General features: G+C 44.3%; 1 protein-coding gene across 11 annotated transcripts in view; it reads left to right on the plus strand.

Annotated features, from left to right (window-relative positions):
- The window catches only part of PDE1C (phosphodiesterase 1C), a 1636609-nt gene that overhangs the window by 1020250 nt on the left and 601257 nt on the right, over positions 1-15102 (plus strand). For all 11 annotated transcript variants that reach the window (XM_085607521.1, XM_085607513.1, XM_085607514.1 and 8 more), the window contains one exon: positions 9675-9788. In XM_085607521.1, the coding sequence (XP_085463647.1) occupies positions 9675-9788 (114 nt within the window). The remainder of the gene's footprint in view (positions 1-9674; positions 9789-15102) is intronic.

The following is a 15102-nucleotide window of genomic DNA, read 5'->3' on the forward strand; positions in this document are numbered from 1 at the left end:
ACTAGTGTCCAGGCTGAGTGGCTGCTTTCAGCTGCCACCACCAGACATGTTTCTGGACCCCTGGGTCGAGAGCCTGTTGCTCTCGGTGGCCTGAAACAATGCACATCCTGGGACATCCAAGCCTTCCCAACCCTCCCCCCCCAGGATGGGCAGTGAGCTTCCCAGGCCGCTTGCTGCTTTCAGAAACCGGTCCCCACTGGTTCTGACCCCCACTTTGGGCGGGAGAACCGGCGGGAAAAACAAGTGAGAAAGAGAGGTGTGCCCAGCTCTGCCAACTCCACCCCTCAGGTGGGGGAGGCGAGGCGAAGCACAACTCTTAGTCCCCGCCATCTTGCAGATGGGGGGACCCAGCCGACCAGGGAAAGGCTTGTGCCCCCCTCCCATTGGTTCCAACATTTTTACCTACCTGTAATGCCCCTAAATCTAGTACTTAGGAGCACCCCTAAACCTGGCTTTATCAGACAAGAAACCAGAAGAAGAAAAGAAGAAGAAGGACCGAACAGCCGGGCCGAGGCTAACAAGAGGAGGACGCCCACTGACTTGGCCCCAACCCTACCGGCCTGTCCCCAACTCAAACCTTCTCCAGCGAAATCCTGGTGTGTCCTGCAGCCAGCAACCTAGAGAAACCCAGAGGACCTGCCTGCCTTCCATCCCAAAGACTCTGTTTCCAGTGAACACCGGATTTGTTCACCAACAGTCTCCAGCTCCGCAAGGATCCGCGGGTCTGTACCACTCTGCACCCGGCACCCACGGCCCGAGTTCGAGTGGCCCAACACCAAGAGGAGGTCTCCCCGGTGATCCTGACCTGAGAACCGGTGACCCCTGACCTACCTCAAGTCTCCAGCAGACACCTGCAGCCTCAACCCAGAAGGTCCCCCCAACCGCGACCAGGAGCTAGTAAGAAGATCTGACCCTAAAAGGCACCCCTGTACCCAACGCCCCAGGGCCTTGGGTGGCCCAACCGACAGTGCCTAACCAACCCCCAGCATCCCAACTTACCTCCCCAAGTGGTGGTCCCACCCAAAAGACCTTCGTCCCAGAGCCTGCAGTGTGTTTGCAAACCAGAGACTCTCCATTGAAAGCTACAGAGATCCCAACGCCAAAACAGCACTCTGCACCCAGCTGCCCTAGTGCTGCTGAGGGTGCACCTTTTGTGCTGGCTTGAAACCCCATGTGCCCTGAGCTGAAGTCCAGGAGCTTTGCTCCCACAGCCCAGTGGCCTGCTCGTCAGCAGCCACCAACCGGAGGCCCTATATACCCTATTGAATGACATTGGGCCTCAGCACTCTGCACCCGGCTGCCCTAGTGCCACTGAGGGTGTAACAAGATTATATCCTTGACCCTGGGGGACCCCTGAGTCTAACCCCAGAATACCAACTCCAACAACCAAGTACTTACCTGTTAACAGATAACACTATTTTCCTCCATAGGATAACATTGACTGGTTTTCTATGAAAACTTTCTTTGTGGAGTTGGAAAACCTAAGAAATCCTTTTAAATTCGTACTATATAACAAAAATGCTTTTTACTCACCTGTTTACAGGAAATGTCCCAGTGCAGTATCCAGCAGTGCAATATCCAGGTATACTGTAGTGTGTAAGAAAAGCAATCTGCACAGTAATATACTGGTCATTTTACTAAAAAGCCTATTCAAAGTATATGTACTGTATTTCCAAAGCATTGCATTTTCAGTAACAATACTGTAATCAAAGCAAAGTGCATATACAATTGCAACCCAAACTGTGTTACAACTGCATTACTACTGTAAAGTAAGTATTGCTTACCTGTGCGAGGCTTGCTTGGGTCTAGAAAAATAAAAATACTAAAAGTTCAGTTTTTGAGTGTGCAAATTGATTTGCTGACTGAGTGTGTACAACAAATGCTTAACACTGTCCTCTGATAAATCCTTATTGCTCAACCACACTATCACAAATAGACAGTGAGGTGCTATGTACTTGACCCCTGCCTACTCTGCCTACCTTTTCGGTTCCACTGGACTCTGTGCACACTATACCTCACTTTGGTATATTATATACAGAGCCAGCTTCCTACAATCATCAATTATTAGATGTCTCCCTTGGAGACTTAGACCTATTAAACTGACTATTGACAATGCCAGCGGCATGTGTTAATAGTTATTTTTGTACATCTTATTTTCATGAATGTCATAGTTGATATTGATTAGTAGTTTCTCCTGAGGCACAGCAGGGAGTAGGAACCTCTGCTCAATTTTAAATTATGTATAATTTGTGTTTTTACCTCCTTTTTAAAAAAACAAACGATCTTTGGCATCTCTCCTCGCTCAGCGCCCTGACAGCTGACGCGGGCGGGTGACTCTAGCAAAAACAGAAACGCCATTGGCCGATTGAAGGGCACGCCCCCTGCCAATAGCCACGCCCCTCTGCAGTACAAAGCGCGCGCTGAATACGAGCGCTGCGCTTTGAAAGTAGTTTCTCCTGAGGCACAGCCGGGAGTAGGAACCTCTGCTCAATTTTAAATTGTGTATAATTTGTGTTTTTACCTCCTTTTTAAAAAAACAAACAAACGATCTTTGGCATCTCTCCTCGCTCAGCGCCCTGACAGCTGACGCGGGCGGGTGACTCTAGCAAAAACAGAAATGCCATTGGCCGATTGAAGGGCACGCCCCCTGCCAATAGCCACGCCCCTCTGCAGTACAAAGCGCGCGCTGAATACGAGCGCTGCGCTTTGAAAGTAGTTTCTCCTGAGGCACAGCCGGGAGTAGGAACCTCTGCTCAATTTTAAATTGTGTATCATTTGTGTTTTTACCTCCTTTTTAAAAAACAAATGATCTTTGGCATCTCTCCTCGCTCAGCGCCCTGACAGCTGACGCGGGCGGGTGACTCTAGCAAAAACAGAAACGCCATTGGCCGATTGAAGGGCACGCCCCCTACCAATAGCCACGCCCCTCTGCAGTACAAAGCGCGCGCTAAATACGAGCGCTGCGCTTTGAAAGTAGTTTCTCCTGAGGCACAGCCGGGAGTAGGAACCTCTGCTCAATTTTAAATTGTGTATAATTTGTGTTTTTACCTCCTTTTTAAAAAAACAAACGATCTTTGGCATCTCTCCTCGCTCAGCGCCCTAACAGCTGACGCGGGCGGGTGACTCTAGCAAAAACAGAAACGCCATTGGCCGATTGAAGGGCACGCCCCCTGCCAATAGCCACGCCCCTCTGCAGTACAAAGCGCGCGCTGAATACGAGCGCTGCGCTTTGAAAGTAGTTTCTCCTGAGGCACAGCCGGGAGTAGGAACCTCTGCTCAATTTTAAATTGTGTATAATTTGTGTTTTTACCTCCTTTTTAAAAAAACAAAGGATCTTTGGCATCTCTCCTCGCTCAGCGCCCTGACAGCTGACGCGGGCGGGTGACTCTAGCAAAAACAGAAACGCCATTGGCCGATTGAAGGGCACGCCCCCTGCCAATAGCCACGCCCCTCCATTCACTCCTCACATAAAAGATGTGTCCTTACAGGAAGTGCAGCGGACGAGCGCAGCGGGTGCGCCGAATGTGCGCCGAAGGCTCGCCAAAGGCGAGCCCGTCTGCGCCCGTCCGCGACAGGCCGGGACTAGGGGCCAAAACCCCTGTCTCTCCAACTACAGATAGACCAGGCAACTCTGCGTTGGCATACTCTCGTGGAGAGCTGCTCAATCTTAATACTCCCTTACCATCCTACAATTCCCTTTGTGCTAAAGTTGGACCCTCCCACACCGTGGGCCCCTTTAGCTGTCGTTACTGTAGATGGAATTGTAACTACCCGGAGCCACCCTCACCTGAAGACACACCTACCCAGGACTACACATGTATTTATGTCAATGCAAGGTCCCTCCCCAAACACTCTATCGAAATATGGCACATATTACAGGATAGCAAACCTGATTTTGCTTTTATTACAGAGACTTGGCTCGGCGAGCACAATACCCCGGATATTACTGCAGCCCTACCAAATGGGTACAAAATCATTAATCTCAATCGACCAATTAAGAGAGGAGGTGGCTTGGCCATGATATTTAAAGATAGCTTTTTATGCCGTCAAGAAACAGTCACACAACTAGGCAAACACGAAGTTTTAATTATCTCCATCTCCATCAATACTCTGGTGATCCTCGGATGCGCGATCATCTACAATCCCCCAAATAGCACAATTGACTTTAGCACCCAACTTCTAGAACAAATCCTTCCATTCTGTCTCAACCATAAAAACATTATAGTCATCGGTGACTTCAATGTTCATTTCGATCTATCTGATAATCCCCTAACTAAACGACTGGCCACAGACATGGAAATTATGCAATTAACGCAGAAAATAGCTCGCCCCACACATAGAGCGGGGCACATGTTAGATCTTATATTTACTAACATATCGAAGACTAACATTACAAATATAACCCCTTTGACATGGACGGACCATTATAGGATAGATTTTACATTAAACCTACCTATAAAGACTAAAGACCGTTAGCTCAACCGACTAACTCTACTAAATGTTGGAGTAAATTCTCTTTGGAAAAATTTAAGGAAGATTTCTCTCATATTCTCAACTCTGAAATGACATGCGAAGAAGAAATTTGTCTATTGCGTGGCAACATAGAGAAAACACTAGACCATTGCTCGCGGACTCGCGCAACCAACCGATCCAAACCGAAAACCTCGGAGAAATGGTATGGCCCAGACCTAAAAATTGAAAAAAGAAAATGTACCACACTTGAGCATAAATGGAGAGTGAGTAGAAACCCCAGCAACTTACAAACATCAACTGAAAATATACCACACCGCCATACGCAAAGCAAAGAAAGACTATCTTTCTCAAAAAATACTAGAGAATAAAAACTCGTCCAAGGAGCTTTTTAAAATAGTAAAAGAACTTTGCAATCCCCCCAGTCTTACATCTAATTTAACGCCATCACAAGAAAATTGCACAAAAATTAGTGACTTTTTTAGCGATAAAATTGACAAAATATATGCCTCTTTTACAAATAACAGCCAGGCCCCTGTGGAGTATCAGATGGACTCCACTTTGCAAGCCAACTGCTCTACCTTTGGCCCATTTTCAGAAGACGAGGTCACCAAAGCCATGTCAGAAATCAAATCAGGCTCGCCATGGGATGTCTGTCTACACTATATTTTCTCTCAACTAACTCCCATAATTGGCCCAGCAGTCACAAAAGTTTTTAACCAGTCCCTGGAGCAAGCTGTATTCCCAGAAGTTTGGAAAAATTTGGCGGTTATCCCACTACTAAAAAAGGCGGGCGCGGACATAAACGACCCAGCCAATTATCGTCCCATTTCACAGCTCCCCTTCCTATCCAAGGTTTTAGAAAGACTGGTAACAAAACAACTGTCAAGTTATCTGGAAATCAACAATCTACTAGATGTCTCCCAAACCGGTTTTAGATCAAATAACAGCACAGAGACTACGCTCCTGGCTGTAATGGACGATATCCGAATGCAGGTCGATAAAGGCAAAACGGTCGCCCTGATACTCCTTGATTTATCAGTGGCGTTTGATACCGTGTCCCATAAACTGTTAATTCACATGCTTGCCGCAAAAGGAATACAAGGTAAAGCCCTAAATTGGCTGGAGTCCTTTCTATCAAACAGATCCCAGTCCATCTGTTTAGGTAACTTTACCTCTACCCCTCGAAAGATTAAATATGGAGTGCCCCAAGGGGCAGCATTGAGCCCAACATTGTTCAATATATACGTCTCCTCATTGGCGTCGATTGGCAAGAAATGGGGCATTAATATCTGCTCCTACGCTGACGATACTCAGCTGATGGTAACCCTAAATGGGGAAAATTACGCCAAAAGTGGACTGCAAAACTGCCTGTCAGAGCTATCCAATTGGATGCATGGACATTATTTAAAACTAAATGCTGACAAGTCAGAAATTCTCCTCTTCGGTGGGACTAAACAGCTCTGGGATAACACCTGGTGGCCAATTTCCTTAGGTTCTCCACCTAATCCCACATCGTTCGCAAGAAACTTAGGAATTCAGATGGACACCACTCTATCGATGAAATGCCATGTCACCTCAATATGTGGCAAAGGATTTGCCATACTAAAAAGGTTGAAACGGGTCTTCCCCTGGATACCACTGGAATGCAGACAGATCCTAGTCCAGTCGCTACTAGTTAGCAGGCTGGACTATGGCAATTCTCTATTTGTGGGTGTGTCGGACTACTTATTTAGAAAACTACAACTGGTCCAGAATGCTGCTGCTAAAGCTGTTTGCAATAAGAGAAAGTATGATTCAGCCACAAGCTGCCTGAGAGCCTTACACTGGCTGCCTATGAGGCAAAGAGCCACGTTCAAAATGCTATGCATCGCCCATAAAACAATATACAATACTGGCCGTTTCATTCTACGGAATAGAATTAAGTTCTATGCTCCAGCACGGAACTTACGTTCACAAGCCTCAGCCAAAGCAGCCACCACACGGATCAAGCTATCCAGGATGGGCGGACGTGCCTTTTCACACATTGCTGCTAAATGTTGGAATGATCTGCCCATCAACCTCCGACTCACGGACTCCTACCCCATCTTTAAGAAAAAACTAAAAACTGCATTATTCCCCATATCAGAATAATCAACAAGTCCCAGGAAACTGCCTTAGGTTTTACTGCTCAATATTGCAGCGCCGTGATATCCTGGTAGGATGAATGTTGCGCTTTACAAGTACACTTAACAATAACAATAACAACAATTCTCTATACAGCATTATGTATTAAACCGTGGTTACAGTCAATCCGAAGACTCCTCCTCCTCTTGCCCACCCAGGGAGCCCATGGACAGGACCAATGCAGAATCACCCTTGACTTTCTGTCCGGTCCGATGGGTACGACGGTGATACAATGATAGCAGGTGCCGGGCGTGCGGCTGACAGGCATGGGAAGGGGTTAATGAAGCTTGCCAGTGCTTCCATTCTTTCTGAAACACCTCAGGGGGGCCGGAATCGGTTCAGCAAAACATCTTGCTCTTTGCTATGAAATTTAATGCTCTAAGAGCTTCCTGTGTGGAATGTGATTGCTGGTCGCGAGGAGCAGTGAGGTTGCTTGTTTTTTTGCTGATTCTAAAAGTCCGATGAAGCAGAACAAATTTGTTGTGCGCGCCAGTTCCTTTTATGAGCTCTGTTGTGTTTTGTTTTTTTCTACACACTGCTCTAAGGCTGTCGCCCTTTCAGAGGCGCTTCCTGTGCAGGCGCTTTCATTACTTTAACTGTCCCGGGTTTATGTTGATTTCACATTACAATTCGAAGGAATTTTGTTTTCTGTCTTGTGTTCCCTAATGGGAATAATCGGCCACTCATATATAGAGGCACTAGGCGGAAAACCAAATAATTCACGGCATCTGTTGGACAAGAAGGTTTTAGCTAAACTGTTTATCTGCATTTTAATAAAGATGACTCGCCTGTGACATGGGCAGTGTGCTCCAAGTTAAAACGAAACCACAGTGGACATGGAGAAAGGACGGCGCGGCACTTTTTGCCCTTCCTGGAAATTAGTGGCTTGTTGTGGCCAAGACTCATGGAATGTAATTAAGATAGAATGGTTGGTATCTTTCAGAAGGACCTGATGCAATAGCATGACGCGGCCACAAGAGGCAGCCTATTATGATGTCTCTGTGCTTTTTCTGCACCTAATGTTACCGGATAGTTAGGTGTAAAACCTGACACTGAGAACAGCAAACGTATCCAAACTCATAAATACTCAAGCAAGCAGAAGTGGGGCTGTGCTCTGGGCATCCCCCGTTCGATACTTTCTTTCCAAGAAAATAAAATACCTCCATCTCGAAGGAGTCGCTGAACAAGTGTGCAACAATATCAGCTTGTTTCCTGTATTGCAACATTTAGGGATTTTATGGAGGGGCAAATAACAGGTTACCCTTATACCCTCCATAATACTCTTTTCATTGACCTCAAAAGCTAAAAGACTGTGTGTGTCTCAGAGATGTCTAGGGTGGATGCATTAGCCCACCGAGCTATCTCATCACATGATGGTGCTACCCAGATTGCTAGCAAAGGTGTTGCTATGCTGAACAACAGTCATTATACCCACAAACCGTTTGGAAGCTTGAATCCTTATTGGAGCAAAAAGAAAAACAATAACTAGATTAAATATACTTGGATTTGCCCATGAGGCCCTGTTCATAAAACTCATGAACAAATCTTAGGCACTCCCTTGGAGTGGACTTAATCTCTCCTACTCAACACAATTCAGAACATCAAACTCGGATCCATCAAATCTGATTGATAAAAAGCCTCATCGGGTGCACCCAAAGATCCTTCGGGTCACTCCTTCACCACAATGTGTTCATGTGAAAGTCAGCCATAACATGTGAGCCCCTTACGCTCTTGGGCTTGCACGATTCATTGCCACAATTGGATATCTAATTGACAACAGCCTCCAAAATCAGGCTGCTGCTGGTGTCAAATTGGGGAGTTAGACTAGCCTTCAATAAAAACACCACAAGATCAGCTCAGCACAAAAGACAACCTTTTGGCCTCTGATAAAAGCTCTATCGAATACAATTGAAAGGCACTTTACATTGTGAACGCCGTGACAAAAACTACAGAAAGGGACTTTACAATTTGAAATCTGTGGCAAATACAATAGGATTGTGTTTTACATTGCGAGCTCTGACAAATGTAATATGAATGGGTTTAGTACAGAGGTTATTTTTGAAGTCTGACCACAATATATCCTTGGTGTTTCAGAGAGAGACTTTATGTTCATGACAATGTTAACTTTGTTTCTGCCTAAAATTATTGATGGGGCCTTTAAACAGATACCATATGGTCATATTTTGTTTATCTTAACGTCAAAGCTTATTTTTGACTTTTGATTGTGGCGACAAAGGCAATAGGCCTATCATTTTATGATGTGTAAGACTTGACAAAGCCTGCGGGCCGAACCGTGCTGATTTAGAAAAGCTTTATATGTAGCAGTCGGCACATATAGAGGCAATGCTCGCTTTTATGATTATTAGAGCCTGTGGTGCACAAATTGTCAACTGGTATCACACTCATAAAAGGAACAGACTAGACGTGCCAGGCTAGTTGCTCTCTTTGATATTTTGTGCGTATGACATTTGAACCCTTCAATTCTAAGAGGACCCCTTAAGAAAGGTTTCAATTTGCAGTGCCGCTAAAAATCATTTAAATATTTGTAGTTTTGTGGGTAGTATTTAGTTCAGTACAGTACTTTTCATTTTGAGAGATTCATATGGCGCACATTGTTTTTTTTTGTATTTTTGTGCATTGCTGACTTTTGGCTTTCTAGTCCATAACACCTCACTTGTTAAGTTATCTATTGTGAGCATTTCTCTCACATGATGCTCTTGGTTGTTTACTGTATTTTTCTGCCATCCTTACAGCATCCTTTTTAAAAAGTTTTTTTTTTAGTAAGGACTCAAAATGCAAGACAGATATACTGGCTCTGCCAATGCTTGTTCTTTGTACGGTGTCAAAAGTCACAACTTTATGATTGAAAATACGTCATGAGTTGCTGCTTAGAAACTTTCTTTATCCCTTTTTATCATCATGCTTTCGGTATAGAAGTAACACGTGCTTGCTTGCTTAAACTGTAATATTCTACATGCATTTCACCCAAATGCCCAAAATGTTTCTTTCAATAATGGTTTGTTTTCCTCTCCTCCTAGGTTGCGGTGTTTGGTAAAGCAGTTGGAAAGAGGAGAAGCTTCAGTAGCAGATCTAAAAAAGAACTTGGAATATGCCGCTACTGTTCTTGAATCAGTGTACATTGATGAAACAAGGTAAGGCTATTGAGTTCCTTGGGGCAAACTCTAGTAGAGTTGTTGTGGAGGTAGACACATCGACCATAGACGATTTTGTGAACAGGTAGACAACATATTTTCCAACAAGGTTCCTGATAATTTTTTTGTAGGCATGTTGAGCAGAATTAAGTCACTGTATTCCACTGGGATTATACATCAGTCATAGATCCATGGCAAAAGCTTCCTACATATTGTGCACTGAGGATGGGTGTACATGTCCACACTGTGCCAATCTGCACTTGCACACTCAACCATAGGAATTCCTCAGTTTGATGGTGTGCCTGAGGGTCACCATCAGCTGCAAAGGTGAATAATCCTTAAGAGCTAATTAGAGAAAAATTGCACTTAAGGTTGTGCGCCACTTTAAATGGTGCAAATTGACATGTTTTGTTTACCTGAGTTGACCCAGATGCCGCTTTCCCCTAGCTGTCAATCCTCCAGCATTTCTTTGCGTATGTGGATAATCAAATTGCAGTACTGTTGTCTCATCCGATGCTGCTTGAGTAGACCCTTTGATTTACAGTGGATCACATAGCCACCTTCATCACAGATTCTAAGAAGGGATCCTATGTTTCTAACCTGTCACAAAGATTTAAGTATTTCTACTTTTTAAAATTTCTCCATCTATCACCCACTATCTGGCCATCAAAATAATATATAAGTTAAACACTTTACACGGGAAAGGCACCATTTCAGGAATGTGGAGCACTCCCAGATGAAAATATATTATTATTTTGAAGTTTTGTCCTATCCTAAGTTCATATCTCGCATGAGGCACATTTGCAGATTTCATGCCTTATTTGATGTAGGTCACTGCTTGTAAGCCATGTCATTTGAACAGCTCAAATCTTTAAGTATATGTAATAACAATCCTCAGTCTTTAGAGGCTTTTTTCCTAAGCCTCTGTAATCCCTTAGAAAAATAATGAAAATAAATACAAGGCAATCTGAAATGAAAAGCAGACAATGTTTGAGGGACACGAATAGAGTCCATTTCTAACAAATTGAACGTACTGAGTCTATCATTGATAATATCTGTTCTGGCCATCAGCAGTATTAGTTCTCATAAAGATGCTGGTGATGTTTAAGCTGTAGCGATGAGGAGGAACATAGAGCCTTAATGTCAGTAGATTTTCAGAAGGCATTTGACTCGGTTGATTGGGCCTATGTGTTTTTTCTCCCCTAGCCCACATAGGCTTTCGTCCTATGTTCATCAAGTATTTTTTTCTTTTGAACACCAATCTCCGAGCCAGGGTACGTGTAAAGGGGTGGTCTCACACTGGTTTCCAGTAATGAGGGTTACCAGTCAAGGGTGCCCCTAGTCCCCCTTATTATTTGCCGTAGAAATAGAACCTTTGGCAGCCTGGGTACGAATAGTTGCATTGTATAGTGGCTTTAGTGGGGCGACGTATTGAGTGACCGAATCTCTTTGTACACAGATGATGTGCTTTTGTATTTGGGGGACCTGGCCGTAACAGGACCTAGGGCATTCGGCTTAACCCCTGGAAATCAGAGATCTGCCCCATATCTCCATGCCCGGCTGATATGCCATGGGCGCCGGGGATACCGATTAAATCCGCAGGGTTCTGATATTTGGGAGTCTTCGTCACCAGGAGCGCCCAGTGTTTGTTTGATGGCAACCTGGTACCACAGATGGAATGGCTGTCGAGGGTTGTTAAGTTTTGGAATACGCTTATATTGTCCTTGATGGGACGTTCAGCAATCTTTCAGATGGTTGCGCTTCCTCAGCTTATACCAGTTGCAGAACCACCCTTTCCCGATTGCCACTTCTTTCTTTGTGAAAATCAATGCAGTGTTGCAGACGCTACTCTGGGGGGTGGAATACCACTCCTCTTCTTAGAAAAGTGTTGCAGGCCGGTGTTTGAGGGTGGTGTGGCCACACTGGATGTTCTGTTGTTTTACTAGGCAGCCCATCTTCTCATTATCAATGACTGGTGGTTTTGGGGTGTTTGTGAACCTAGTCTATGCCCTTGAGGGTAGAGCTATCGGTATGCAGGGTCCCCCACACCTGCTACATATAAGGCGAGAGGCTGTCCCAAAAAACATTACAACATATGGAAGGAGTGGGCCGAAGCTAGGGGAATACATCTGAAGCCCTGCCCAGACACCCCATGGTCTAACAACAGTATAGGAAGTCAACACGGAAAAGAGGGGCTGTTGAGGGAGCTAGGAGGGGCAACACGAGCATGGATTGTACACATATTTTCGTCCTACCTAGGTGATGATTAGGGTCAGAATGTCAATGTGCAGTGCTGTTATGGGTCAGAATGTCAATGTGCAGTGCTGTTATGCTTGATGTTATAAGTTATATCTGTACTGAGTGTTATCGCCGACTCAACTCGGTTAAAAATTCGATTAAAAGTTTGTTAAAGAAATAAAAAAGAGCTCTAGAGATGAGAGAGTTTGCGGTTTAGCGTAATACCATGCTTTGCATATATATCTTACACCACCTCTCTTTAGTTGTTCCAGTGATCTGAAAATACATCTGCAGCTGCCAGTTTTGCACCCGGCATTTAGGGTGACTCTGTGGCCACACTGTGGATAAGGAGTGATAATTGAAGATTTGTTGTCTTGTGTTCTGCAAATTTAACTTGTGGTTTGTATTACGTCAGTGCATGACATTTTAGAACTCGCAGTCAAGACTTGTAAGTGAATTACTGAGTGTAATTTCTAAAGTGATTACAGCTAGCCTCCTGACCTTCTTGGTAATGTTTTTTGAAAATTAAAACATGGAACTGTGCAGCTTCAAAGTGTTTATTACATTGTGGATGCCTAGGCCTTACTTAAATGACACCATTTATATTGTTAAATCACATAGTCAGCCATGCATACTCGTGCGGTTGGAGTGCTTTGGGGGTGGTTGGACACTTATGGAGGGATCGGCACAGGGCCTGGTTGCAGGCTAGACCCTGCTACCAACTCCACACCACACACAGCAATGGACTTCTTACTTCACCTTAAAAAACCATAGAAAATAACCGGAAAAAAAGGTTAAAGCGGTGTTATAGTTACGTGAAAATGTCAGGTAAAACATACCATTTTAAACAAACACCACCAATGAAATTCACCAGTTATCTCTAGGAACTACAACTCAAGCCCAAAAGTAACTATAACTTGCACCCCTATGAATGAGAGCTAAGAAAAAAGGACTTGAATCCTGTGCTCCGTAGTGAGACTTGATTATTTGTTTACAACACAAAGCCCTGGTGCGATTCGGTCCTTGGACTTCTATCGCGGGATATATATATATGAACAAGTCACTTGCTGCCTGAAATGCGTCATCGTTTGTGAGGAGTGAGGATTAAATAAAAACATCTTGCCAAAGTATCCTGGGTCCGCCACTCTCTCTTCGCCGGGAGGAGGTTGTGAGAGTTCGCAAGTCTATGATATATATATATATATATATTTTACCTATTGGAGGTTGCCAGTAGGTAGTTATAGGTAGGACCTAGCTTCCATAGGTGAATCGTTTTTTAGTTTGCTTATAACTTTGGCACAGTTTGATAAATCTTCATGAAATGACAAAAAGTGGCCCTCTTTATCTAGTTCTGCATGGAATCTTTGGTAGTGATTCGTCAAGTGGGGCTTAGAAAAAGGGGTGGTCAAAAAATTAACTTTTCGCATGGGAATTTGAACACGACTACAGCCTGATATGCTGAACGGAATTACACCAAATTTAGCAGAGAGGTTGCTCTTGGTCCAGAAAGAGCACTTTTTGTGATTTGGTGTAAAGCCATTCAGAAGTTGCGGAGTTATTAAATGAAAATACATTTGTATATCTAGGGATGCAAACCCTCCGCGGCTCCCCCGCAGTGGATCTATGAATTCACACGCAACCAGTAATGCCTTTATTGGCTGACCACAACCTGACTGGGAGGTTTGGGCCATCATTTTAAGTATCAGGGAAAGGTCCCGGGGCCTTAAAATGTATCTGCAAAATGATTAAGGGTAGAGGTACCCTGACCCAATGGGTTTGTTAGAGGAGTGTCTGAGGGACCTATGTTGAGTATGAATTTGAGTTAAATAGTTTTCCTTCCTTCCCTCACTCACACACCCACTCGCACACACCCACTCACAGAACTATGCAGACACTAACAGACCCACTCACAAAGCCACACAGAAATTCACCCACCCAATCACACACCCTTAAAACTACTCACACATCCATTCACAGACCCAAACAGACACTTATACACTCACTCACAGACCCACACAGACACTCACACACCACTCAGAAACTCACTCACACACTCATACACCCACTCACAGACCCACACAGACACTCACATACCCACTCACAGACCCATTCAGACACTTACACATCCACTCACAGACCCACTCACAGACCCACTCAGGCACTCTCACACACACCCCTAAAATTACACAGGCAGTCACAGACCCATTGAACGATCAACACAGGCACTCATACATCCACTCAGATATCCATGCAGGCACTAACACATCTACTCACAGACCCACACAGGCACTCAGAGACCCACTCACAGATCCATGCAGGTACTCACGCACCCACTCACAAACCTATGCAGACACTTATATACCTACTCACAGACCCCTGCACCTACTTACACACCCACTTACAGACCCATACAACCAGTAACACACCCACTCGCTGACCTATACTGCCACTCACACACCCACAAAACCACTCACATACCCACAAAACCACTCACATACCAACTCACAAAACCATTCAGCCACTCACACACCGACTCAGAGGCCCATACAGCCACTCACACACCCAGTCACCGACCTATACAGCCATGTACACACCAGCTCTCAAAGGTTACAGTTAGGAAATACATTTTTTAAATAATGTAGACATTCACTAAAAAAAAGGTTACAGGGACATTATAGTTAGCAAATAACACTAAAAACCATAGAAATTCACTGAAAAAAACAAAGGTTACAGGCACAATATAGTTAGGAAATAGGATAAAAAAAATCTTAGAAATTCAATGAAAAAACCAAAGGTTACATGGACGTTATAGTTAGGCTCAGATTTACATGCACAAAACCATAGAAATTCAGCAGTTATAGTTACATGAGCTAACTCTAACTTATGCCACCGCAATGCACTGCTTATGACCTCACATATTACATTACTCATGACATGGTCAGTGATATCACTGATTACATCTTAAGTGTTGTAAAGTGGAGTACAATATTGTACAGTGAAATAGAGTGGAATGGTATTTGTGTAGCTTTGTCGAGTGTTATGTCATAGAGTGTTGTGGCGTACAGTGTTGTGGCAT

This window comes from Triturus cristatus, chromosome 5_2, assembly GCF_964204655.1.
Source record: "Triturus cristatus chromosome 5_2, aTriCri1.1, whole genome shotgun sequence".
Taxonomy (NCBI): Eukaryota; Metazoa; Chordata; class Amphibia; order Caudata; family Salamandridae; genus Triturus; species Triturus cristatus.